The 26104-nt window shown below is 41.5% G+C and overlaps 1 protein-coding gene across 9 annotated transcripts; it reads left to right on the top strand.

Annotated features, from left to right (window-relative positions):
- The first annotated feature begins 710 nt into the window (after positions 1-710).
- On the top strand, positions 711-25795 carry LOC113029466 (uncharacterized). Of its 9 annotated transcripts, XM_080306701.1 has the most exons (6): positions 749-1436; positions 1662-1847; positions 19320-20016; positions 20221-20321; positions 21310-21369; positions 21443-25795. In XM_080306701.1, exon 6 carries the CDS (start codon positions 21478-21480, stop codon positions 22900-22902), a length of 1425 nt encoding a protein of 474 aa, XP_080162827.1. In that variant the 5' UTR covers positions 749-1436; positions 1662-1847; positions 19320-20016; positions 20221-20321; positions 21310-21369; positions 21443-21477; the 3' UTR covers positions 22903-25795. The 9 variants fall into 9 exon arrangements, with proteins under 9 accessions (XP_080162825.1, XP_080162823.1, XP_080162824.1 ...); XM_080306702.1 differs by lacking the exon at positions 21310-21369 and having other exon boundaries at positions 19320-20078; XM_080306700.1 differs by lacking the exon at positions 21310-21369.
- The last annotated feature ends 309 nt before the right edge of the window (positions 25796-26104 follow it).

Raw genomic sequence — 26104 nt, forward strand, 5'->3', positions numbered from 1 at the left:
TCTTGTAGTTAAGCAAATACTTCAATGAACTCATTTTGTTTGGTAATGGAATAGGATTTAATTTTATCAGAAATCCGTACAGTAATTTTGGCTGTGGATCACAGGGTGCAGAGTGGGGGTCACCCAGAGTCATAATCCAGTGAGATATCTGCGTCACCTCTTATAGTTTTCCTGTAATCTGAGATCAAAGATGAGAATATATAGAGTATAGTACAGTAAATTGTGCAAAGTTTACTATCAATTTTCTCAAAATCCGTACAGTAATTTTGGCTGTGGATCACAGGGTGCAGAGTGGGGGTCACCCAGAGTCATAATCCAGTGAAATATCTGTGTCACCTCTTACAGTTTTCCTGTAATCTGAGCTCAAAGATGTCAATATATAGAGTATAGTACAGTAAATTGTGCAAAGTTTACTATCAATTTTCTCAAAAACCGTACAGTAATTTTGGCTGTGGATCACAGCATGCAGAGTGGGGGTCACCCAGAGTCAGAATCCAGTGAAATATCTGCGTCACCTCTTACAGTTTTCCTGTAATCTGAGCTCAAAGATGTCAATATGTAGAGTACAGTAAAGCAAAATGGGAAGATTTTACTATGAATTTTCTCAAAATCCGTACAGTAATTTTGGCTGTGGATCACAGGGTGCAGAGTGGGGGTCACCCAGAGTCATAATCCAGTGAAATATCTGCGTCACCTCTTATAGTTTTCCTGTAATCTGAGGTCAAAGATGAGGACATTAAAAATACAGTTGAGTAAATTGGGTAAATTTTATTGTTAATTTTCTCTGAATCATACAGTAATTTGGGCTGTGGATCACAGGGGGGAAAGTGGAGATAAACCAAAACTGGTAGTGGATTGTGAAGTAAAATAGTATCAGGACACAAAACACTGCGTTTCTAAGCCAGTCTTCACCCATACCGTAATATACGTAAGAGTAGTGCAACCACATTTTCGGTGCGGCTGGCGGAGCGGCTAGCTTGACTGTGACTTCCTAAGTGAGGGCTCACTTGACCGCAGTCTTTAAGACGCCCAAATCGAGGGTTGATGGTGTCATCAGTTTGTGCCACTGCTCTCTCGCTCCGGGATTATGAGGTCACGTGCCTTCACGCTTGTGCTTAACGAAGGACGGATTTATGTTTTCTTCTCCAGACCTTTTTTGTTGTTGTTTTATTTGCAACGCTTGGGTTGTATGAACGCTGGGCGTTATGTTGTTGAGCCGCAGCCGTTCAACCGGGCTTTTATATGGTTGTTGAAGAAGGCGTATTAAAGAACCACCGTGGATTACCGATACCAGCGTGGGTGTGTGTTCTTCCGACTAGCCTGCTAGGTGTTTTGCCGCCTCCTCTCAACCACGCAACACAACCCGACGTTACAGTATGTATTGCAGCTGCGAAGACGAACGTACGTTCTCCTGCTAGGTTACAGCTGGTAGGAAGGTGCGTTCAGTGTGTCTTTGTAATTTTAAGTTTCCATGTCAAACGAGATAAAACAGTTATTTCTGGATGCGCACTTATTTGCTGAGATTAACAATGTGTTTTTGTAAACCACGTGATGATTTAAGTCATTTAATCTTTACAGAACATGTGAGCGAGGCTAATAGAGCAATATTTTTATGTTTAGTAAACTGACGTTTCTAAATGTAACTGCTTTTATTTTATCAGTTCTGACGAGGACAGCTGAGTGATGTTGTTGGTGAGCTTGGATTAAATCATCTCTAAACAAAGAACTTGTCCTCGTGGTGACTGACTTGGGGAGTTGAGGTCAGTGAGCCCATTGTCTCTGCTGGTCCGACTCCAACTACAAAGCCGGCCCGCTCGCCCCCTCCTGAGTCTGAGAGGAGATCCAGAGTAAGTCAGTTATAACTTAACTTTATACACTTAACTTTATCATTTTCTACAGAGTCTCTCTCTCTTAGCTCATTTTGGTTTGATTTCTGCCTTCTGTTTAGCCTCTGTTTGTCTGCCTCAGTACCTTAATGTTTTATCATTTGAGTTACACTCTTTGTTTCCCTTCATATGAAGGTGATGTCTGTGGAGTGATCATGACTTCGTTAAAAATGCTGTTTTCCTTTTCCACGTTTCTTCTTTCATATTCTTTCTGACGTCTTTTCTTGTGTAAGCTGCTAACTCTTGTGATGGACATTTCTTTATTTTATGTGTTGATCATATGTTTTGACAATATGACTTTAGTAATATCTATAGTACATTTTGTGTGACTTGGTTCTACATATAGGAAAACATCAAATAAGTATTTCACAGGTTATTCCACACACAGATGGGTATTGTGAGTGAGTTGGACTGACACTCCCAGGCACCATGAGACATTAGGCAGATAGTGAGACTCCTTATCTCCAGGGAGGAGGTGTTGAGATGAAAATATTTGATGTGCCTCAATTCTATGCTGTATATTAACTAAAATGCCATATAACCATATAGTGTAGTATTAAGTGGACATGGCCATGAAAAATAAAGGCATTAGACTACGTGTCCTTGGGGGGTAGAAAGCTGTAGACTCTCGCCCACGCTTGCCTGTGAAAAAGTAGATAACAGGGGACCATCTTCTAGTGGAGATGCATTATAACTCACCTGTGCATTAGAATAAAAGGTGTTGATTGCAGCTGACAGTGTCTGCAGACTTTGATAACTGTGACACCCTCGTGGTTAATCAGAGGGAAATCTGAGTCAGTGTGGATTTGGTTGTACAGCTCTCACACATACAACCTGAACTGCACATTGTAAGTGTGATGTTCTTCAAATTTGAACAAAGTAAAAACTAAAAAACTTTTTATTCACAAGTTGAACTTTTACTACTTTTATCCCCAAAATAAGCTCACTTCAAATGTTTACCACAGCATAGCGTCCCCAGGCACCTGAGACGTTTGGCAGATGGTGAAACTGTTTATCTTTGTGAGGTAAGAGGGGGCACTTGTGGATGAGCTGAAGGTATAGACCTGATGTCACTGTTTGGGTTCTTTGTCATTACAGGAGAAAGAAGTGAAAGCAGGCCGAAACCTCAGCACATGGATGACATCAACCAAAAACATCCAGCACCAGCAAGTAAAGATGAGCCAGCGGCGATCCCTGTGGAAAAGACTTTTCCTGCTATGAAGCAGCCCAGAAGACGCAAGCGCGCCAACGGGGAGGACAGAAGCTTGAGCTGTGATCTGTGTGGAAAGTCTTTTACTCAGATTGGTCACTTGAAATCACATCAGCTGATCCACACCGGTGTGAAACCATTCAGCTGTGATCAGTGTGGAAAGACCTTTACTCATAGATGGAGCTTAAAAACACATCAGCTCGTCCACACGAAATTTAAAGCTTTCAGCTGTGATCTGTGTGGAAAGTCTTTTACTCAGATTGGTCACTTGAAATCACATCAGCTGATCCACACCGGTGTGAAACCATTCAGCTGTGATCAGTGTGGAAAGACCTTTACTCAGAGATGCAACTTAAAATCACATCAGCTCGTCCACACGAAATTTAAAGCTTTCAACTGTGATCTGTGTGGGATGTCTTTTACTCACAGTAGCAACTTAAAAAGACATCAGCTGATCCACACCGGTGTGAAACCATTCAGCTGTGATCAGTGTGGAAAGACCTTTACTCAGATTTTTCACTTCAAATCACATCAGCTGATCCACACCGGTGTGAAACCATTCAGCTGTGATCAGTGTGGAAAGACCTTTACTCAGAGATGCAACTTAAAATCACATCAGCTCGTCCACACGAAATTTAAAGCTTTCAACTGTGATCTGTGTGGGATGTCTTTTACTCACAGTAGCAACTTAAAAAGACATCAGCTGATCCACACCGGTGTGAAACCATTCAGCTGTGATCAGTGTGGAAAGACCTTTACTCGGATTGGTAGATTAAAAACACATCAGCTCATCCACAGTGGAGATAAACCATTCAGGTGTGATCTGTGTGGAAAGTCTTTTACTCAGATGGGCAATTTAAAAACACATCAGCTTATCCACAGTGGAGATAAACCTCTCAGCTGTGATCAGTGTGGAAAGGCTTTTGCTTACGTTGGTAACTTAAAAAGACATCAGCTCATCCACAGTGGAGAGAAACCATTCAGTTGTGATCTGTGTGGAAAGTCTTTTACTCAGATAGGCAATTTAAAAGTACATCAGCTCATCCACAGTGGAGATAAACCTCTCACCTGTGATCAGTGTGGAAAGGCTTTTGCTTACGTTAGTAACTTAAAAAGACATCAGCTCATCCACAGTGGAGATAAACCCTTCAGCTGTGAGCAGTGTGGAAAGTCTTTTACTCACATTGCTGCCTTGAAATCACATCAGCTTATCCACTCTGGTACTAAACAATTTGTATGTGGTGACTGTGGAAAGGCTTATATTGAGATCGAAAGGTTAAAAGCACATCAGCTCATCCACTCTGGTGCTAAACAATTTGTATGTGGTCAGTGTGGAAAGGCTTTTACTCACATGACTGGCTTAAAATCACATCAGCTCACCCACTCTGGAGTTACATCATTTAAATGTGGTCAATGTGGAAAGGCTTTTACTCACATGACTGGCTTAAAATCACATCAGCTCACCCACTCTGGAGTTACATCATTTAAATGTGGTCAATGTGGAAAGGCTTTTACTCACATGACTGGCTTAAAATCACATCAGCTCACCCACTCTGGAGTTAAATCATTTGTATGTGGTCACTGTGGAAAGTCTTTCATCCATAAAACAAATCTATTGAGGCATCAGAAAACCCACAAAGTGTCCTCCTCTGAGAAAAGTGGAAGACCAATGGGACATTACTAGGGCTGCCACAAATGATTATTTTGATAGTCGACTAGTCACCGATTATTTTTGCAATTAGTCGACTAATCAGATCATGCATCCATTGGACGTAAAATGTACAGCATGCATCTGCTCTTATATAACTATCATGAGATTACAGCTTTAAGTGTTTAAGGTCTGTGCTAACTAAGAATAGAGACAAGGTGATAGTTTATTAAATTTTAATGAAATGTGCAGATTGTTTCGGTGAAGTTTAATAAACTCCTTGCTAGGGATGGGTACCTGTATCCGGTGCCATGACGGCACCAGTTCTGACATAAACGGTAGTAACCAGACCGAAAAGAAGCGCACATTTCGGTGCTTTATTTCGGTGCTTTTATTTTCCTGAGATGTCATACACTTTAGATTCTAGCCAATCATTTTACGTTTCCGAGGATAGTAGGCGGGTCCAGGTACGTACGTTCTTTTGGAGCAGAGCTACAGATTAAAAATGCCCAAGGCAAAGCGGTGAAAAGTCTGGCTGTACTTCACAGCAAAATATGCAAACTCAGCAGCCTGCAACAAGTGCTTTAAGGTGATACTTTGATACTGTCAAAGGAGGTAACACCTCGAATCCGATGAAACACCTGGCGACGCATAACGGTGTTTTTTAAAGCCGAAAAATGCGCCGTATTTGATAGCTTGCTGCGAGACCTCACACCGAGCACATCTACTGCGGGTGTGGTGCCTGTTATCGGACCCGGAGTTAGCAACATCCCCCAAAAACCCGAAGAGGGGAGTCCTGGCCCCTAGCCCTGCCAGTGTAGCAGAAATGATGATGCAGCAGCAGCCGTTCTTCTCTGCGTGAGTAGCTTAATGTTGTTCGTGTGTAATTTACGTTGAGTAGGCTAAACACGTTATTACATTAATGCATGTAAGGTGAACTAGCAAACAGCATCATATCTATTTGCGGCTGTCTTCTTGTTTGATGGCAGATACTCCCTTCACCCTGGCCAAAAAGGCTAAAATGACCAAAGAAAGATTGGAAAACAGTTAAACATGAGAGGTTTTTGGAGAAAGTTTGTGTTTTTTCCATTGATTAAGCACTGCTTCCAGCCAAGAGTGATGCCATATATGCCCCATAGCTGCAGAAAAGACTAACATTGTTATCTTTTTACAAAAAAACAGCTGAACATGAGAGGTTTTTGGACCAATTTTGTGTTCTCCATTCTTTAAGCACCGGCACCGTTTCAAAAGTACCAGTTTGGCACCGGTATCGGATAAAACCTAAACGATACCAAATCCCTACTCCTTGCTATCTAAAATATAACAGGACACCGGAGTATATTCTCGAGCATCTCACATTTCTGATAATCAGCTGTCTGCTTGACGTTTTTTCAGCTGTGTAAAAACTATAACTTTAATCTCAGCCAAACCGATTTACTCAGGAACAAATAAAATACTGAAAAAAAGCAGAACAGTAACATTTTTAAGTTATCTAAGTGACTTATATATCATGTTTAACCTGAGTAGTGAAAGATGGCGGTGGGTTTGGAAACCATTTGCCGGGAGTCCGGTGTTCTCACCGGCTCCAGGGAGCCTGTAACCCCGGCTAGCTATCGAAGTCTCCGAAAACGTCGGAGCACTTTTGAAAAAATGTGGTGTCTTGATAAACTGAGCAGATATTTGAAGTTTACACAGCTACATTCTCGCCTGAAAATATGTTAAGCGTTTACTTTGTGACCCAGAAAGAATGATAAGAATAAAACTGACTAGCTGCCGCCATTGTTGGAAACTGAGCTGTGCAATGAATTCTGGGACACAGCTTCTTCTTCTTCGGTGTTTAATGGCAGCTGTCATCCTTCTTCATGCAGTGCTGCCGTCTTCTGTTTCAGTCCGTTATTAAATCCTACTACTTATTCCTGCGTCTTTTGGGATCTTACAAAGCTTCAAACGACGCCTTGACTATTAAATTAGTCGTTGGCGATTTTGATAGTCGACGTAATCGTGACTAGTCGACTAATCGTGGCAGCCCTAGACATTACCCTGACAGGGTTCATTTGAACACAGTGGGAGAAACAGGGGTTTGAACAAAAGTTCTTCTGGATGCTGCGTCAAACTTAAAAAGCTTGAGATCAGGCTTCACAATTCAACTTGTTCCAAGTTTAGCAAGTTAAACTTCACTGGCTGTGTCCACAAACAGCATACAGAGAAAAAATTACTCCCATCATCTGATCACAAGAAAAACAAAATGTCAGAACAGTTCACCTTCTGGGTCAAACTGTCAGACCTGTTACTGTTTATTTTAGGAGTCCCCAATCCCAGTCCACGAGGGCCGGTGTCCCTGCAGGTTTTAGATCTCACTCTGGGTCAACACACCTGAATCACATGATTACTTCATTACCAGGCCTCTGGACAACGTCAAGACATGTTGAAGGGGATAATTTAACATTTTTAAATCATCTATGACGGATCAAGGACACCTCTAAACCCTGCAGGGACACCGGCCCTCGTGGACTGGGATTGGGGACCCCTGGTTTATTTGGCTATTCATCGTGAGGTAATTATCAGTGTCAGTGCTGCGCCACTTCTATTGTAACTCACATGAAATGTGTTTTAAATGGGCTCTATTGTCTTACAATATTGTGTGAGTCTGTTTTGCTCCACAAAGACACAACCCCTCCTGCAATTTTTAATGTTACAGTAAAAAAAAGGTAAATTGATAAATTTGTGTCATTTTGAAACAGGCAGTATGTGGAAAATTAAATATTTTCTTACCCATGTGTAAAGTTTTCAGTGGTCTGTGTTTTCTTACAGGATGTGAGTGTTTTGCTCCATGAAGAGACAAACCTACATTTTTTTATGTTGCAATAAAAATATTTTTATTGTAAGTCATAAATGTGTCATTTATGATAAAACTGACTTGCTGTCCCTTTGTTCTCGTGTACCTAAGTAATTGTGGGTAATATCTTGATGCATGCTCAATCATCCAGGTAAGGAAATCCCAGAAGTTGATTCTGTTCATCTGGACGTAGCGTTTTCAGTGGGACAAACGTTTCGTCACTCATCCAAGAGACTTCTTCAGTCTCAGCTGACTGCAGGTTTCTCCAATCTTATAAAGAGTACATTTGCATAATGAATGAGGGGGTTTTCCATGACGAAGGACTCAAAACAATATCAGAGCCTTAGTCCAAACAATTAAAAAACCCGGTTGCACCTCCAGCAGCAGCGGCACACAGTCCAACAAGCCAAGTTCTTGTGGCCAACTTGGTTGGTGGCAAATCCGGCAAGACCGTTTAGGCAGCCTCCCACGGGTTCAGTGGCACCAAAACAGTCTAGGCGGCCTGCGATGAGACCAGTGGCGGCAGCATTGCGGCTCAGGCAGCCTGCCCCGGGTCCAGTGACAGTGGTGTTACAGATCAACCGGCCTGCCCTGGGTCCTGTGGCACTGATAACATAACGGCTCCGGTGGCTCTCAACAGCTCCTTAGCTGTTGGCCTGGAAAGTGGCCAATGATTATTGGTCTTGGCTGATGGCTGGTGTTTCGCTGCTGGACTCGGAAGCAGCGGTGCAGTCGGTGCTGGATGAGGAAGCGGGTGTGCAGGTGTGGTAGGTATGGACAGCTCGCAGACCCCCGGTGCTCAAACCTCCGACTCAGGCAGAGCGGGACCATCCAGTGCGCAGATCCTCTGCGCTCAAACTTCCACCTCAGGTTGAGCGGGCACCTCTAGTGTGCAGACCCATGTAGCTCAAACCCCCAGATTGGGCTGAATGGCGCTCTCTGGCGCACAGACCCTCGGCCCTTAAACCTCTAGCCTGGGCTAAGCAGCCCATCCGGCACGCAGACCCCCGGAGCTCAAACCTCCAGCTCTGGCTGAGCAGACCCCTCTGGCTCGCAGACCCTCGACCCTTAAACCTCCAGCTCAGGCTGAGCGCTAATGCTAAGCTCCATTCCCAATCTGGATAGTTATCATCTGGTTATGTCTGGGGATTACAACCTGGTAATGGATTCTGTTTGGGATCGCTCTTCCCAATCTTTACTAAGACCTGTTATGTGACGGCTGTGTGCAGGCAGGAAAAGGACCCAAGGTGCAGACTCCGGAGACAGATGTGAACTCAAAACAGCTTTAATGTTAAACTCAAATATAACATAACTGGAAAAAATCAAAATAAACTTACACCAGAGGACTGACAAAACACACAGCTAGGTAAACGGTAGATCGCAACACAGACACAAACACAGGGCTCAAATACACAGAGGGAGCAATCAGGGAATGGGTAACAGGAGGGAAGCACAGCTGGGGCAAATCAGGCCTAACGAGACAAGGGGAAGCAAAACCAGACACAGTAACATCAGACATGGACTTTCAAAGTAAAACAGGAAACCCATAACACAGACTGAACAAAAGACACAGACTCACATGCAAGCACTACAACAGAGGGAACAGAGACGTGGGACCAGGGCAGACACAGACACTGACTGGACACGGGGATATAGCAACTAAGGATACACAGAGACGCTAACTAGACAAGGGGATACAGCTGACAGGGGAGACAGAGCAACTAGAGAAGACAGAGACATAAACCATAAGACAGAACTCAAAGAAACCAAAGACTAGAAATAATAAATAATAAACTCAAAAACCCTGGGTCAACGACCCAGGCATCCTAACAAGACCATCTAAATCTGTGCAAACAATTCAGTCGTTCGTAGAGCCACATAAACTTGTAGACCCTTGGAGATTTAAGTATCCCACTAGAAGGGAGTATTCATTTTACTCTAATGTGCATAAGTCATTTTCTAGGATAGATTTTTTTTCTGGTTGGCCCCTACTTACTGAGTGCTATTACAGACTGTAAATATGATCCAATTGTCATTTCTGATCATGCCCCGGTTACAGAGGTGGGTCGAGTATCCAAAAATTGTACTCAAGTAAGAGTAGCATGACTTTGAAATATTATTACTCAAGTAAAAGTGAAAAGTAGTCTTCAAAAAAGTTACTCGAGTAAGAGTAAAGTACTTGGTGAAAAGACTACTCAAGTAGCGAGTAACTGTTTGAAATGTCCGATTTATTTTATAAATGCTATCAGACAAACAAAAATAAATAAATATACAAATTTTAGTATTTTCAAAAGGAATATATGTAAAAACATCAACAAAATAAAGCACAACAATTCTAATTTCCAGATTTTCACAACATTTTTCAAACAAGCTTTTTTCACCAATACCTACAGTAAATAATATAAATATATAAACAGTGCAAACAATTTCCAGTGACAAGATATGCTGTAAACTTTATATTCATTTTTGCTCCAAATGGCTGTGACTGTTTAGCAGTGAACAGGAGTCCTGCATGACTGAGAAGTCCTTCACAAGCTCCAGATGCAGGAAGAGCTGTATTGCCTTTGATTGACAGCTTCTTGATGTGAGGAACGCCATGCAATAGATCCACACCTCCAGTGAATGGACATGAAAGGTACCGCTCCAGCCCTGCATCTGGCTTTCCTGACCCCATGGATCTATCATCTTAGTCGGTTAGGCTGCTGTTTGCGCTGGCATCATCCAGCTTTGTGTCTAGGTGATGTCTGATGAAGTTGAGACCTGTGGAAAGATGTATGGTTTTCAAAAGAATTGGGTCTCTTCATTATAGTGCTGTATACACTGCAAAGCTGCGGATGTTTGGCAAGAAGATTTGATCACACTGGAGATGTTTTTTACTAACTCTTGTAGAAAAACAAAATCTTGTCATTCATATCCCGCACAAACAGTTTGCAATGAATTCCAGATTAAGTTTAAAATAAGAACGCATGCAAGGCGAAGCAGTGCTAGCCAATAGATCGTCCTGTTTGGCTGTTACTCTGGGAAAAGATGAGAAAGACTGTGATGGAAGCGTGACTGGAGTTGCGATGTAGCCTATATAATATTTATATTGTACGAATGTGATAATTCTGTATATTGTAATAATGTGATATTATATTGTTAAAAAACGTGAAAGGTATATTGTTAGAACAATATACTTTTCACTTTTCTTTTGCCTGGGTGGCAGCTCTACGCTTCCATAGCCGAGGCTTTTCAATGTGGCCTCACAAAATTATCACGACTACAACAACCATGAAAAGAGTTGGATGGACATTGCTGCTCAATCACAGCTGCCTGGTCAGTGTTTTTCATTAGTAATTTAGCAAAGTTGACAGTGGTGGTGTGTGTCTGTGTGAGTGAGTGAAAGATAGAGAGGGAGAGTGAGAGATTGATTTTGTAGGATAAGCATTAGAGCTGGGCGATAGAACAATAACGAAATGTATTGCGAAATAACTTTTTCTCAATAGAAAAATTAAACTATTGCGATAGGCCTCATCTCTCTTGGACTCTTAAAAAAAAAAGAACAGCCAATCCAAATTAAGTTGCACAGAGAATCACTAATTCGTCATTCGGCTTTTGTCAGACTAAAGTAACTGTTAAAACTGTTTGAAAAGCTAATCTATACAACAAGGAGAGATTGAGAATTTCCTTTTAGTTCTCAGTTTATTTGATATTGACAAAAGTTAGTCAATTTTGTCTGTTCTTCTGTAAAACCAACTAAGATTTTTTTATAGAATTAATATTTTGTTTCTAAGTGGAATTGACAATTTAGTCTGTTTTGTTTGTCCTATTTTGAAACTTAAACGCTTTAGCGGCTGCCTTTTGTGTAGTTTGCAATATTTGCCTTTATTTATCTGAAAAAGTCTCGTGTTCCTCAAGTACATGGGGGAACTGCGAACTGTGCTTCAGCGACTCACACATGCAGGAATTTTTAAAAGAACCAAGAGAGGCACTGAAAAGGATCTGCAACGGTGAGCTGTTTTGATTTGGGAGGATTTTCAAGCGGACCAACAGGGAAAGCCTCGCTTCCTTACTGCTGCAATTATTGGGTGCAGGTTCCTAGAAACTCAGTTTGGGTATTCTAGTGGGTGTTCTTCTTCGTCTAAAGGCGTAAATATGATGTGGGGAACATGAACAGAAGCAGTGACTGCAGCACTGCATGGCAGGTTCTAATCCCTACAGCATGTTGTGTCACCAGAAAGCAAAACTTTTCCTGTGATTTCTGGTAGATTTGGTTTGTTTGTTTGTTGGTTTGTTTTAGTACCAGGCTGATTTTGCCAGATAGGTTAGGGTTGTTTTCTTTTTGTAAGAGAAACACAGGTTTATTTTTTATATATATTTAGACATGTCCTGAACAAGGCCTAATATGTTTTGTTTGTAACGGTGCACTTAGGGGGAAAAAACCTGCCAGGTATCATCCCTCTGGGGGTGATATTTTGTGTGTTGATGATGTAAAAGCAGGCCTGCAAGATCAGGAGTAAAAGTGTTATAAAATACTTTAATTGAGAGCAAATATAAGGTGAGCTTCTCTAGATTACAATGGGCTTCTGAGAAAATTCACCTACATAGGACGCTGACCATATTAGATAGTAAGTCCTCTGTTTTAAAAGGATTGTAGCGATTCAATCCATTTCAAAAGCAATAAGAATAGTTTTTATTTTTGGAATGATGAAATATTGCTGTCAGTGGATATTTAAATTCATGCGCGGTTTTCTACTATCAGCAATGATTGGTACGATTGCATGTGACTGGATGAATGCATGTGATTGGACTGTGGCTGGACTGATGATGTGGACTAAGTGTGACTGACTTGAAATTGTGAAGACGTTAACTATTTTAGCATTAGTCACTGCTAATGCCTAACCCACCCAAACAGTGAAAAAGGGTGGATGTATGTGCTTTTGTTTGCTTGTTTTTGCAGGAGCAGGAGGATGACAGAGACCAGAGGAGGGGAGACTGTAGGTTCACATGAGTGTGTGTGGGCCTTACAGACTTAACCCTTAAGCTGCTACTTTTCTGTGTTACTGATTTTGTGTGGAGAAAACTGTGTTTTCCTGGCTGCTTGTTGGTTACAGTAACACACTGTATTGTTGGAAAATGTTAAATGCTACAGGAGAAAAATGTGTATTCAATGTGAAACACATACTGTGTTAAAATCGGTATCACTCCTTTCACAGACAAGGAGGGTTGACTACATGATTTACAGCAACACCTCTGGAATCTGTTGATCCAGGCCCGACCTGCGAGGAAACACCACTGGCTAATGTTTTTTTTCCCTCTCTAAGGGTTCTGGCGTCACGCAGGCAGACATGAGTGAAATGAAGCAGATTGTGCAGTGATTACTCATTATCATATCGTTATTCATTTTAAGGTGTTGAGCTCAAAGTGTGAAAACAAGTGAGTGACATTACTTAAGATAAAACTACTGTAACCAGTAACTTAATTAAACACATGGGATGATCCATGGTTTGAGCAAATTATGGTAACAGTAGTGTTTTAATGATTTGGGGAAATAAACTGCATATGACACACTTTTGTCTGTGTTGGATGCCTTATTACTCTCATAACCTACAGTTGTTCGTAAGTGTGAAGTTTGTATTTACTCACCAATTTTGGTTTCTAGGTAATTGTGGTGTGGATGCAGGCTCCAGGCAGAGCCAAGAGTTAGACCCACTTGACATGACATTAATGCTGATTTTAGTCTTTAACAGGGCTGAAGCAAAATTACTCCGGAGGAGGAGCCCTGATGTTGTCTGAGAATTTGTGTAACTAACCTTTTCCTTTTTGTTATTCTCCTAGTTCTGATGAGTTGACTCATGGGAGAGACCACGTGTCAAACGGAGGGATTCTAGGTTTAAACAATGTTTTCTATGTTTTCCATGAGTTTTTTCATGGTGTTTTTGTCCATGGCTTTTTACTGTGATTTGTGGGATTAACCGTTCATGTACAGGTATTAAACCTCTACAGGGGGGTTAAGTCCATGTTCAGATAAGGTTTTGATGATCTATAAGTAAACTTCACTGAACTGAAAGGAAAATGTGGTTTGAAGCCTCGCTTCTGTCAGTCTGCCCATGACTGTAGCTGCCTCCACCAGTGTGTGAATGTGAGAGTGAATGAATAGTGGAATTGTAAAGCGCTTTGAGGGTCTCGAAAAGTGCTATATAAATGCAATTCATTATTATTATTATTATGATGATGGTTGACGTGTTTTCTAAATGGTTAGAAGTTTTTCCTCCTAGTGAAGAGATACAGGTGCAGCAGCCAGAGTATTGCTGGAAGAAATCATCCCAAGGGTGGAATCTCCTGACTGAGTCTGCGTGCTGATCAGAAGTCTTCAGAGACCCAGCAAGAACAGGGACCATTCATAACAGAGCTGACAGCCCAGGCAGTGGTTAAGGTCAAAGGTCATGGGGTTTGGGGCCCTACTAGTCATCATGAGAAGATTCCAGAACCACAGCAATAACCATAAAGCTGCGTTGGAACGAGAGGGTGAGGGCTGAAAAGAGCCCCCTCCTCCAACAAGAGCGTGCTGAGCTCCAACTCAGCGACTGCAGAGTGAGACTCTGTGGCACCCAAGAGGGATCAGCGAATGAATGCTTATCACACCTGCTTAAAACAGCCAATCACTTTCCCTGGAAAGCTTAGTGTGTTTTCAAGTTACGGAGGTTGTTGTTGTGACGTTAATAACCATTTTATAAATTATATGCATTTACATGATTCTCCGAACATCACAAACTCTGTTAGAGTCCTGAGCATGAGTAAAAGTGATTGGAGTAATTATAGCATGCATGTTTTACAGCAACTTGTGTAGATTTTGTAGGGTAGGGAGACTGATTATCTAGCATGTCAGTTCCTGATGCGTAAGTGCATTAGGCCCTCATTGTCTGAGTAAACATAGTGTGGGATTATAATATGATCTTATGCCATGTTATACCCCTGATTAAAGATTGTGAAATCATTATGTAGTTTTAGTTTGTAGTATTCTCCTGAATTAGGTGAAAACTATTACAGTTATTAAACTGATTTGTATTACGTTAGACTGCTGATTCAGTGTGAATGAATGATATTGTTTATGATGCATTATACTGCTGAGTTATAAGAAACACGGTTTTCAGAGAGTCAGGTCCTTGCTTTTTCTGATAGTGGAGGAGACAGAGAGCACATTCCACGGGAGACTACACCCCCACCGTTGTTGAAGGCAGACAAAACAGGGAGCCAAGGCCATAAGTCAGGCTCGCTAGGAGTTAGAAAGAATGTGAATGTTTAGGTTTTTATGACTAGGTGGGGGCCACTAGAGGCTATAAGAGTTTGAGTAACCCTCCACCAGTTTGAGATTTGCTGTGACCCTCTTCATGCATGTCTCCCCATCCGGATGGTTTATGCTCGTAAAGTGTTCAATTGTATGTAATAAAAGATTGTTGATTGAGCATTTGTACACCGAGTATTGTCCGTCCTTCAGCCCAAAGATCGAAAGAATTGGGAGATTTTAACAATAGTAACAGTCGTGAGTTCTTTTGACATGTGTACTCAATTTTTACACATTTGACACCGTAAAGATTGGATTTTTGGTTTATCCCATTTCATTGAGGGATTTTGATCGGCCTCAAACATGCTGGAAGCACTAAAGAAGGAAGTCGTTCTTCCAGAGTTGTGGTTGTTTTGGTTTCCCCAATCACTGATGTGGGCACAGTAAAGATAATTGTAAATGCCTTGGAGAGGGTTCACACCTTTTAAACGGGCTGATGGCCCTACAATAGTAAAGAGTACAGTACGCTGCATAGACAGAGAGGAAAGATCTATAATTCTGTTGCAAAATGTAGCTCAGAAGTGTTGGCTGTGTGGAAACTCATGGCTACTTTTGGGTTTTACTTTAAAACTCGAGAAGCACTAACATCAGTGTTAGTATATGTTTGTGCTATTCATTTGCCTACAGGTTCGGACATTCACTGTCCCTGATGGCAAACATCTGGACAGGGCAAAGCAAATGGCACAAAGGAGTGTGTGATGTTTGGTGAGGCATGTGTGCCTCAATCCCTAATAACACTGGGGAAGAGGGTCTTTTACAGAAACAGTTAATAAATTGGGAGATTTAATGATAAAGTGGGAAATATATCACACACCTAAAAACTTCCTTATCTTAACAACGGGTTCTTATGAGAGAGCCGCTTGATGTAACTAAGACATATAACCTGTCTATTTCATACATTCGAGAACAGTGGGAGAATGATTTGGGTGTTGTGGTGGCAGATTTCTTTTCTCATGTATTTATCACACATTTAATCATATCACATTAGTTATAGTAATATCACTTTCTCACTTTACTATAGTAAGAGCACTCCTGTCACTAGTTTACATGCATGTGGAAAGTTAACACAGTGAGGCCATTGTAATGGGAGACATTAAACAGATAGTGAGACTCCTTCTGCTTATCAGGGATGTAAATTCTTAGGTGACAGCCAAGCAGAAAACAAGGTCATAATTCTCTCTGTGAGGGAGGAGGTATAGCCCCCTGTGAGAGGGGCCAACATGTGAGGTTGTGGAATGTTCATTGTCTGTGTGGGCGGTGGCCACAATCCGGAGATGGTCCCGGTGTTTCACTGGGATGCTCTCTCCACATCGCAATGTGTTTATTAAACCCACTTCAAATCAAGCTCGCTGGGTGTGTTGCAGGTTATTGTTAAATTTTCCACGACAGTGCCCAGCTGTCTGACAAAGAGTGAGATATGGCTCTTACCAGGGTCCATTCGTCTTCTATATGTTCAAGACACTCCCTAATACAATTCAAAGTGTTACACAGGTTACATTTTTCAAAAGTTAAACTAGCAAAAATATTTCCGAACATAGACATAGACCCATCGTGTGATAGATGCAAACAGACTCCAGCTACTTCCCTTCATATGTTTTGGTCCTGTCCGAAAATTGCTCCTTTCTGGTCATCATTTTTTGAAGTCATCTCTAAAGCCTATGCCTATAACATCTCGCCTCCCCCTTGGTGACAATTTTTGGTTGTTTCTCTGGTATTGTGACTTCTGTTCCCCCTGCCCATTTACAGAGGGTCATTGCGTTTTTGTCATTATTAGCGAGACGCCTGATTTTATTTAAATGGAAGTCTACTACTGCTCCATCACACCACCGCTGGATAACGGATGTTATGCAAAATGTCAAACTGGAAAAAATCAGATGTACTCTGAACGGATCCATCGGCAAATTCCACACAACGTGGAACCCTCTGTTAACATACGTCAACAATTTATCCGGTCTGGAACTGGAATCTTCAGTGTTTTTGTTTGCCCTAGAACAGTCCTGTAAAAACAATAGAGAGGTGCACCCCCCCCCCCCCCCTTTCTTTTTTTTTTTGCTGTTGTTGCTGTGCTTTTTGTTTGTTTTTTTGTTTGTTTGTTTGTTTGTTTTGTTTTTTGTTTCCCTTTTCCCGTCTTGGTATTATCTGTCTTTATGATCTGTGGGATTGTTGTTTTGTGGTTTTCTGTAAAATAATAGGAATGCTATGTATGATAATTGGAAAACTACAAGTGTTAAAAAAAAAGAATTACTACTACATTGAAAGCTGTTATAGTACGCCTTAAACTCATAGACATTTGGAGATTCAAATATCCTCATTCCAAAACGTTTACTTAGTGCAACCTTTTGGTTAGTTTTGGAAAGTTTTGATAGCGATAGCATAGATGTAGGTGGCCTTCGCCAGCAACAGATCATAAAGCCGTATTAAAATTAATTTAACTTCCCCTAAATCTTCTGTTGTTAAATCTACATATTGGAAACTCAACAGCTCTTTTTTAGAGAAAGATGATGTGAAAAAGGATCTTAAAGAACTGATCTCAAACTATTGATCTAGAGCTCGAGAAAAATTAAAGTTTGCAAATAACTGGGAATTATTAAAATTTGAAATTGACAAATATTTAAGGAAGGTTGGCAGCCTTAATGTGAAATCGAAAAGATTAGAGGAAGAAAAATCAATCTCTCAAATTGACACTAATTGAAGAGGATAAATTGAACCTTGCTAAATTACAAGATAAATTAGATGGCTTATACTCAGTGTTTTGCTTGTAAATAAATAACTGAAAAGTGGGACGTCCGTATTTATTCAGCCCCACTGTTCGCTTCAACAGTGCTCCGTGGGATGTTCAAGGCCTGGGAAATCTTTTTGTAGCCTAAGCCTGCTTTAAATTTTCAATAATTTTATCTCTGACCTGTCTGGTGTCTAAATCGAATCGAGAATCTGTGGCAAGATCTGAAAACTGCTGTTCACAAATCTTATGTAATCTGACTGAGCTGGAGCTGTTTTGCAAAGAAGAATGGGGAAAAATTTCAGTCTCTAGATGTGCAAAGCTGGTAGAGACATACCCTAAAAGACTGGCAGCTGTAATTGCAGAAAAAGGTGGTTCTACAAAGGTGGGGTGACCATGGCTCAGCGGTTGGGAAGCGCATCTGTAACCAGAAGGTCACCGGTTCGATCTCTCTGTCCTGGTCGTCGTGTCCTTGGGCAAGACACTTTACCCTACCGGCCAGAGGGGCCGATGGCGCGGTATAGCAGCCTCGCTTCTGTCAGTCTGCCCCAGGGCAGCTGTGGCTGCAACCTGCTTGCCTCCACCAGTGTGTGAATGTGAAAGTGAATGAATAGTGGAATTGTAAAGCGCTTCGGGTGCCTTGAAAAGCGCTATATAAATGCAATCCATTATTATCATTACAACGTATTGACTCAGGGGGCTGAATAATTACGCACTCCCCACTTTTCAGTTATTTATTTGTAAAAAAATGTGTGAAATCATGTTTGATTTTCATTACACTTCTTACGTGTACACCACCTTATGTTCGTCTTTCACGTGGAATAAAAATAAAATGGATTCATGTTTGTGGCTGTAATGTGACAAAATGTGGGAAAGTTCAAGGGGGCGTGTACAACCCTTTAAATAAAGAAGTGCTTGTGCTTCCTCTTTAAGATCTCCCGGATTACACTGAGGGTGGTATCGTGCACGTCTCCCACATATGTGCTTAATACATAATTGTTGTGTACTGGACCTGATCTGAGTATTGGTTGTTTGTTCTCAGCCCAACATAAAACAATCGCGACAAGAGGCTCAGCATGACCTCATTAAAAATGCTCCGTTTTCTTTTTCCACTTCTCTTCTTTCATATTCTTTCTGACGTCTTTTCTTGTGTAAGCTGCTAACTCTTGTGATGGACATTTCTTTATTTTATGTGTTGATCATATGTTTTGACAATATGACTTTAGTAATATCTATAGTACATTTTGTGTGGCTTTGTTTTACACATAGGAAAACATCAAATATGTATTTCACAGGTTATTCCACACACAGATGGGTATTGTGAGTGAGTTGGACTGACACTCCCAGGCACCATGAGACATTAGGCAGATAGTGAGACTCCTTATCTCCAGGGAGGAGGTGTTGAGATGAAAATATTTGAAGTGCCTCAATTCTATGCTGTATATGAACTAAAATGCCATATAACCGAATAGTGTAGTATTAAGTGGACATGGCCCTGAAAAATAAAGACATTAGACTACGTGTCCTTGGGGGGTAGAAAGCTGTAGACCAGCGGTCCCCAACCTTTTTTGCACCACGGACCGGTTTATGCCTGACAATATTTTCATGGACCAGCTTTGTGAGGTAAGAGGGGGCACTTGTGGATGAGCTGAAGATATAGACCTGATGTCACTGTTTGGGTTCTTTGTCATTACAGGAGAAAGAAGTGAAAGCAGGCCCAAACCTGAGCACATGGATGACATCAACCAAAAACATCCAGCACCAGCAAGTAAAGATGAGCCAGCGGCGATCCCTGTGGAAAAGACTTTTCCTGCTATGAAGCAGCCCAGAAGACGCAAGCGCGCCAACGGGGAGGAGAGAAGCTTGAGCTGTGACCAGTGTGGAAAGACCTTTACTCTGAAAGGTCATTTAAAGAGACATCAGCTCGCCCACACTGGATTTAAAGCTTTCAACTGTGATCAGTGTGGAAAGTCTTTTACTCGGATTGATAGGTTAAAAAGACATCAGCGCAGCCACAGATTGGTAGCTTGAAATCACATCAGCTGATCCACACCAGTGTGAAACCATTCAGCTGTGATCAGTGTGGACAGTCTTTTGCTCACATCAGTAGCTTAAAAGAGTAAACATTTGGGTAGGGCTTGAGGGTCGACACTCCATAACAGTTGGTGGCGGTAACGCACCATTTTATTGTTTGCAAACCGCCAATAAAACTGAAGAAGAAGAAGAAGAAGAAGAAGCAGGGCAGCAGACGAAGAGGAAGGAGGAGTGTGCGTACTGTGCTCTTTGCTGTGTCTTTCCGCCGTTTTAAAAATGGGCACTTTTTGAAGAACCCGCATCAAAGTATTGTGGAGAAGCGTCGTGTTAAATCTAATTGATGAACGGCTTTTTGTGAGGTATGTGTTGCAGCTGCGAAGACGAACGTACGTTCTCCTGTTAGGTTACAGCTGGTAGGAAGGTGCGTTCAGTGTGTCTTTGTAATTTTAAGTTTCCATGTCAAACGAGATAAAACAGTTATTTCTGGATGCGCACTTATTTGCTGAGATTAACAATGTGTTTTTGTAAACCACGTGATGATTTAAGTAATTTAATCTTTACAGAACATGTGAGCGAGGCTAAAAGAGCAATTGTCTCTGCTGGTCCGACTCCAACTACAAAGCCGGCCCGCTCGCCCCCTCCTGAGTCTGAGAGGAGATCCAGAGTAAGTCAGTTATAACTACACTGGTTGCTTAACTTCATCATTTTCTACAGGGTCTCTCTCTCTTAGCTCACTTTGGTTTGATTTCTGCCTTCTGTTTAGCCTCTCTGTTTGTCTGCCTCAGTACATTAATGTTTTATCATTTGAGTTACACTCTCTGTTTCCCTTCATATGAAGGTGATGTCTGTGGAGTGATCATGACCTCGTTAATAATCCTCTGTTTTCCTTTTCCACTTCTCTTTCATATTCTTTCTGTTCTTGTGTAAGCTGCTAACTCTTGTGATGGACATTTCTTTATTTTATGTGTTGATCATATGTTTTGACAATATCACTTTAGTAATATCTATAGTACATTTTGTGCGACTTTGTTCTACATATAGGAAAACATCAAATATGTTATTCCACACACAGATGGGTATTGTGAGTGAGTTGGACTGACACTCCCAGGCACCATGAGACATTAGGCAGATAGTGAGACTCCTCCTTATCTCCAGGGAGGAGGTGTTGAGATGAAAATATTTGAAGTGCCTCAATTCTATGCTGTATATGAACTAAAATGCCATATAACCATATAGTGTAGTATTAAGTGGACATGGCCATGAAAAATAAAGGCATTAGACTACGTGTCCTTGGGGGGTGGAAAGCTGTAGACTCTCACCCACGCTTGCCTGTGAAAAAGTAGATAACAGGGGACCATCTTCTAGTGGAGATGCATTATAACTCACCTGTGCATTATAATAAAAGGTGTTGATTGCAGCTGACAGTGTCTGCAGACTTTGATAACTGTGACACCCTCGTGGTTAATCAGAGGCAAATCTGAGCCAGTGTGGATTTGGTTGTACAGCTCTCACACATACAACCTGAACTGCACATTGTAAGTGTGATGTTCTTCAAATTTGAACAAAGTAAAAACTAAAAAACTTTTTATTCACAAGTTGAACTTTTACTACTTTTATCCCCAAAATGAGCTCACTTCAAATGTTTACCACAGCATAGCGTCCCCAGGCACCTGAGACGTTTGGCAGATGGTGAAACTGTTTATCTTTGTGAGGTAAGAGGGGGCACTTGTGGATGAGCTGAAGGTATAGACCTGATGTCACTGTTTGGGTTCTTTGTCATTACAGGAGAAAGAAGTGAAAGCAGGCCCAAACCTCAGCACATGGATGACATCAACCAAAAACATCCAGCACCAGCAAGTAAAGATGAGCCAGCGGCGATCCCTGTGGAAAAGACTTTTCCTGCTATGAAGCAGCCCAGAAGACGCAAGCGCGCCAACGGGGAGGAGAGAAGCTTGAGCTGTGACCAGTGTGGAAAGACCTTTACTCAGAGATGCAACTTAAAATCACATCAGCTCGTCCACACGAAATTTAAAGCTTTCAACTGTGATCTGTGTGGGATGTCTTTTACTCACAGTAGCAACTTAAAAAGACATCAGCTGATCCACACCGGTGTGAAACCATTCAGCTGTGATCAGTGTGGAAAGACCTTTACTCGGATTGGTGGCTTAAAAACACATCAGCTGATCCACACCGGTGTGAAACCATTCAGATGTGATCAGTGTGGAAAGTCTTTTCAGGATAGAGATCACTTAGAGAGACATCAGGGCGTCCACAGTGAAGTTAAACCTTTCACCTGTGATCAGTGTGGAAAGGCTTTTACTGAGATTGGTAGATTAAAAACACATCAGCTCATCCACAGTGGAGATAAACCATTCAGGTGTGATCTGTGTGGAAAGTCTTTTACTCAGATGGGCAATTTAAAAACACATCAGCTTATCCACAGTGGAGATAAACCATTCAGTTGTGATCTGTGTGGAAAGTCTTTTACTCAGATAGGCAATTTAAAAGTACATCAGCTCATCCACAGTGGAGATAAACCTCTCACCTGTGATCAGTGTGGAAAGGCTTTTGCTTACGTTGGTAACTTAAAAAGACATCAGCTCATCCACAGTGGAGATAAACCCTTCAGCTGTGAGCAGTGTGGAAAGTCTTTTACTCACATTGCTGCCTTGAAATCACATCAGCTTATCCACTCTGGTACTAAACAATTTGTATGTGGTGACTGTGGAAAGGCTTATATTGAGATCGAAAGGTTAAAAGCACATCAGCTCATCCACTCTGGAGTTACATCATTTAAATGTGGTCAATGTGGAAAGGCTTTTACTCACATGACTGGCTTAAAATCACATCAGCTCACCCACTCTGGAGTTAAATCATTTAAATGTGGTCAATGTGGAAAGGCTTTTACTCACATGACTGGCTTAAAATCACATCAGCTCACCCACTCTGGAGTTACATCATTTAAATGTGGTCAATGTGGAAAGGCTTTTACTCACATGACTGGCTTAAAATCACATCAGCTGATCCACTCTGGTGCTAAACAATTTGTATGTGGTCAGTGTGGAAAGGCTTTTACTCACATGACTAGCTTAAAATCACATCAGCTCACCCACTCTGGAGTTAAATCATTTGTATGTGGTCACTGTGGAAAGTCTTTCATCCATAAAACAAATCTATTGAGGCATCAGAAAACCCACAAAGTGTCCTCCTCTGAGAAAAGTGGAAGACCAATGGGACATTACTAGGGCTGCCACAAATGATTATTTTGATAGTCGACTAGTCACCGATTATTTTTGCAATTAGTCGACTAATCAGATCATGCATCCATTGGACGTAAAATGTACAGCATGCATCTGCTCTTATATAACTATCATGAGCTTACAGCTTTAAGTGTTTAAGGTCTGTGCTAACTAAGAATAGAGACAAGGTGATAGTTTATTAAATTTTAATGAAATGTGCAGATTGTTTCGGTGAAGTTTAATAAACTCCTTGCTAGGGATGGGTACCTGTATCCGGTGCCATGACGGCACCAGTTCTGACATAAACGGTAGTAACCAGACCGAAAAGAAGCGCACATTTCGGTGCTTTATTTCGGTGCTTTTATTTTCCTGAGATGTCATACACTTTAGATTCTAGCCAATCATTTTACGTTTCCGAGGATAGTAGGCGGGTCCAGGTACGTACGTTCTTTTGGAGCAGAGCTACAGATTAAAAATGCCCAAGGCAAAGCGGTGAAAAGTCTGGCTGTACTTCACAGCAAAATATGCAAACTCAGCAGCCTGCAACAAGTGCTTTAAGGTGATACTTTGATACTGTCAAAGGAGGTAACACCTCGAATCCAATGAAACACCTGGCGACGCATAACGGTGTTTTTTAAAGCCGAAAAATGCGCCGTATTTGAGAGCTTGCTGCGAGACCTCACACCGAGCACATCTACTGCGGGTGTGGTGCCTGTTATCGGACCCGGAGTTAGCAACATCCCCCAAAAACCCGAAGAGGGGAGTCCTGGCCCCTAGCCCTGCCAGTGTAGCAGAAATGATGATGCAGCAGCAGCCGTTCTTCTCTGCGTGAGTAGCTTAATGTTGTTCGTGTGTAATTTACGTTGAGTAGGCTAAACACGTTATTACATTAATGCATGTAAGGTGAACTAGCAAACAGCATCATATCTATTTGCGGCTGTCTTCTTGTTTGATGGCAGATACTCCCTTCACCCTGGCCAAAAAGGCTAAAATGACCAAAGAAAGATTGGAAAACAGTTAAACATGAGGTTTTTGGAGAAAGTTTGTTTTTTCCATTGATTAAGCACTGCTTCCAGCCAAGAGTGTTGCCATATATGCCCCATAGCTGCAGAAAAGACTAACATTGTTATCTTTTTACAAAAAAACAGCTGAACATGAGAGGTTTTTGGACCAATTTTGTGTTCTCCATTCTTTAAGCACCGGTTTGAACACCGTTTAGGCACCGGCACCGTTTCAAAAGTACCAGTTTGGCACCGGTATCGGATAAAACCTAAACGATACCAAATCCCTACTCCTTGCTATCTAAAATATAACAGGACACCGGAGTATATTCTCGAGCATCTCACATTTCTGATAATCAGCTGTCTGCTTGACGTTTTTTCAGCTGTGTAAAAACTATAACTTTAATCTCAGCCAAACCGATTTACTCAGGAACAAATAAAATACTGAAAAAAAAGCAGAACAGTAACATTTTTAAGTTATCTAAGTGACTTATATATCATGTTTAACCTGAGTAGCGAAAGATGGCGGTGGGTTTGGAAACCATTTGCCGGGAGTCCGGTGTTCTCACCGGCTCCAGGGAGCCTGTAACCCCGGCTAGCTATCGAAGTCTCCGAAAACGTCGGAGCACTTTTGAAAAAATGTGGTGTCTTGATAAACTGAGCAGATATTTGAAGTTTACACAGCTACATTCTCGCCTGAAAATATGTTAAGCGTTTACTTTGTGACCCAGAAAGAATGATAAGAATAAAACTGACTAGCTGCCGCCATTGTTGGAAACTGAGCTGTGCAATGAATTCTGGGACACAGCTTCTTCTTCTTCGGTGTTTAATGGCAGCTGTCATCCTTCTTCATGCAGTGCTGCCATCTTCTGTTTCAGTCCGTTATTACACTCTTAAATCCTACTACTTATTCCTGCGTCTTTTGGGATCTTACAAAGCTTCAAACGACGCCTTGACTATTAAATTAGTCGTTGGCGATTTTGATAGTCGACGTAATCGTGACTAGTCGACTAATCGTGGCAGCCCTAGACATTACCCTGACAGGGTTCATTTGAACACAGTGGGAGAAACAGGGGTTTGAACAAAAGTTCTTCTGGATGCTGCGTCAAACTTAAAAAGCTTGAGATCAGGCTTCACAATTCAACTTGTTCCAAGTTTAGCAAGTTAAACTTCACTGGCTGTGTCCACAAACAGCATACAGAGAAAAAATTACTCCCATCATCTGATCACAAGAAAAACAAATTGTCAGAAGAGTTCACCTTCTGGGTCAAACTGTCAGACCTGTTACTGTTTATTTCAGGAGTCCCCAATCCCAGTCCACGAGGGCCGGTGTCCCTGCAGGTTTTAGATCTCACTCTGGGTCAACACACCTGAATCACATGATTACTTCATTACCAGGCCTCTGGACAACGTCAAGACATGTTGAAGGGGATAATTTAACATTTTTTAAATCATCTATGACGGATCAAGGACACCTCTAAACCCTGCAGGGACACCGGCCCTCGTGGACTGGGATTGGGGACCCCTGGTTTATTTGGCTATTCATCGTGAGGTAATTATCAGTGTCAGTGCTGCGCCACTTCTATTGTAACTCACATGAAATGTGTTTTAAATGGGCTCTATTGTCTTACAATATTGTGTGAGTCTGTTTTGCTCCACAAAGACACAACCCCTCCTGCAATTTTTAATGTTACAGTAAAAAAAAAAAGGTAAATTGATAAATTTGTGTCATTTTGAAACAGGCAGTATGTGGAAAACTAAATATTTTCTTACCCATGTGTAAAGTTTTCAGTGGTCTGTGTTTTCTTACAGGATGTGAGTGTGTTTTGCTCCATGAAGAGACAAACCTACATTTTTTTTTATGTTGCAATAAAAATATTTTTATTGTAAGTCATAAATGTGTCATTTATGATAAAACTGACTTGCTGTCCCTTTGTTCCCGTGTACCTAAGTAATTGTGGGTAATATCTTGATGCATGCTCAATCATCCAGGTAAGGAAATCCCAGAAGTTGATTCTGTTCATCTGGACGTAGCGTTTTCAGTGGGACAAACGTTTCGTCACTCATCCCAGAGACTTCTTCAGTCTCAGCTGACTGCAGGTTTCTCCAATCTTATAAAGAGTACATTTGCATAATGAATGAACCCCCCCAGCAGGCCTGAAGGTGCCTGCTGGGGGGGGGGGGGGGGGTGGTGGTTTTCCATGACG

This window comes from Astatotilapia calliptera, chromosome 9 (genome assembly GCF_964374335.1).
Source record: "Astatotilapia calliptera chromosome 9, fAstCal68.1, whole genome shotgun sequence".
In the NCBI taxonomy this organism is placed as follows: Eukaryota; Metazoa; Chordata; class Actinopteri; order Cichliformes; family Cichlidae; genus Astatotilapia; species Astatotilapia calliptera.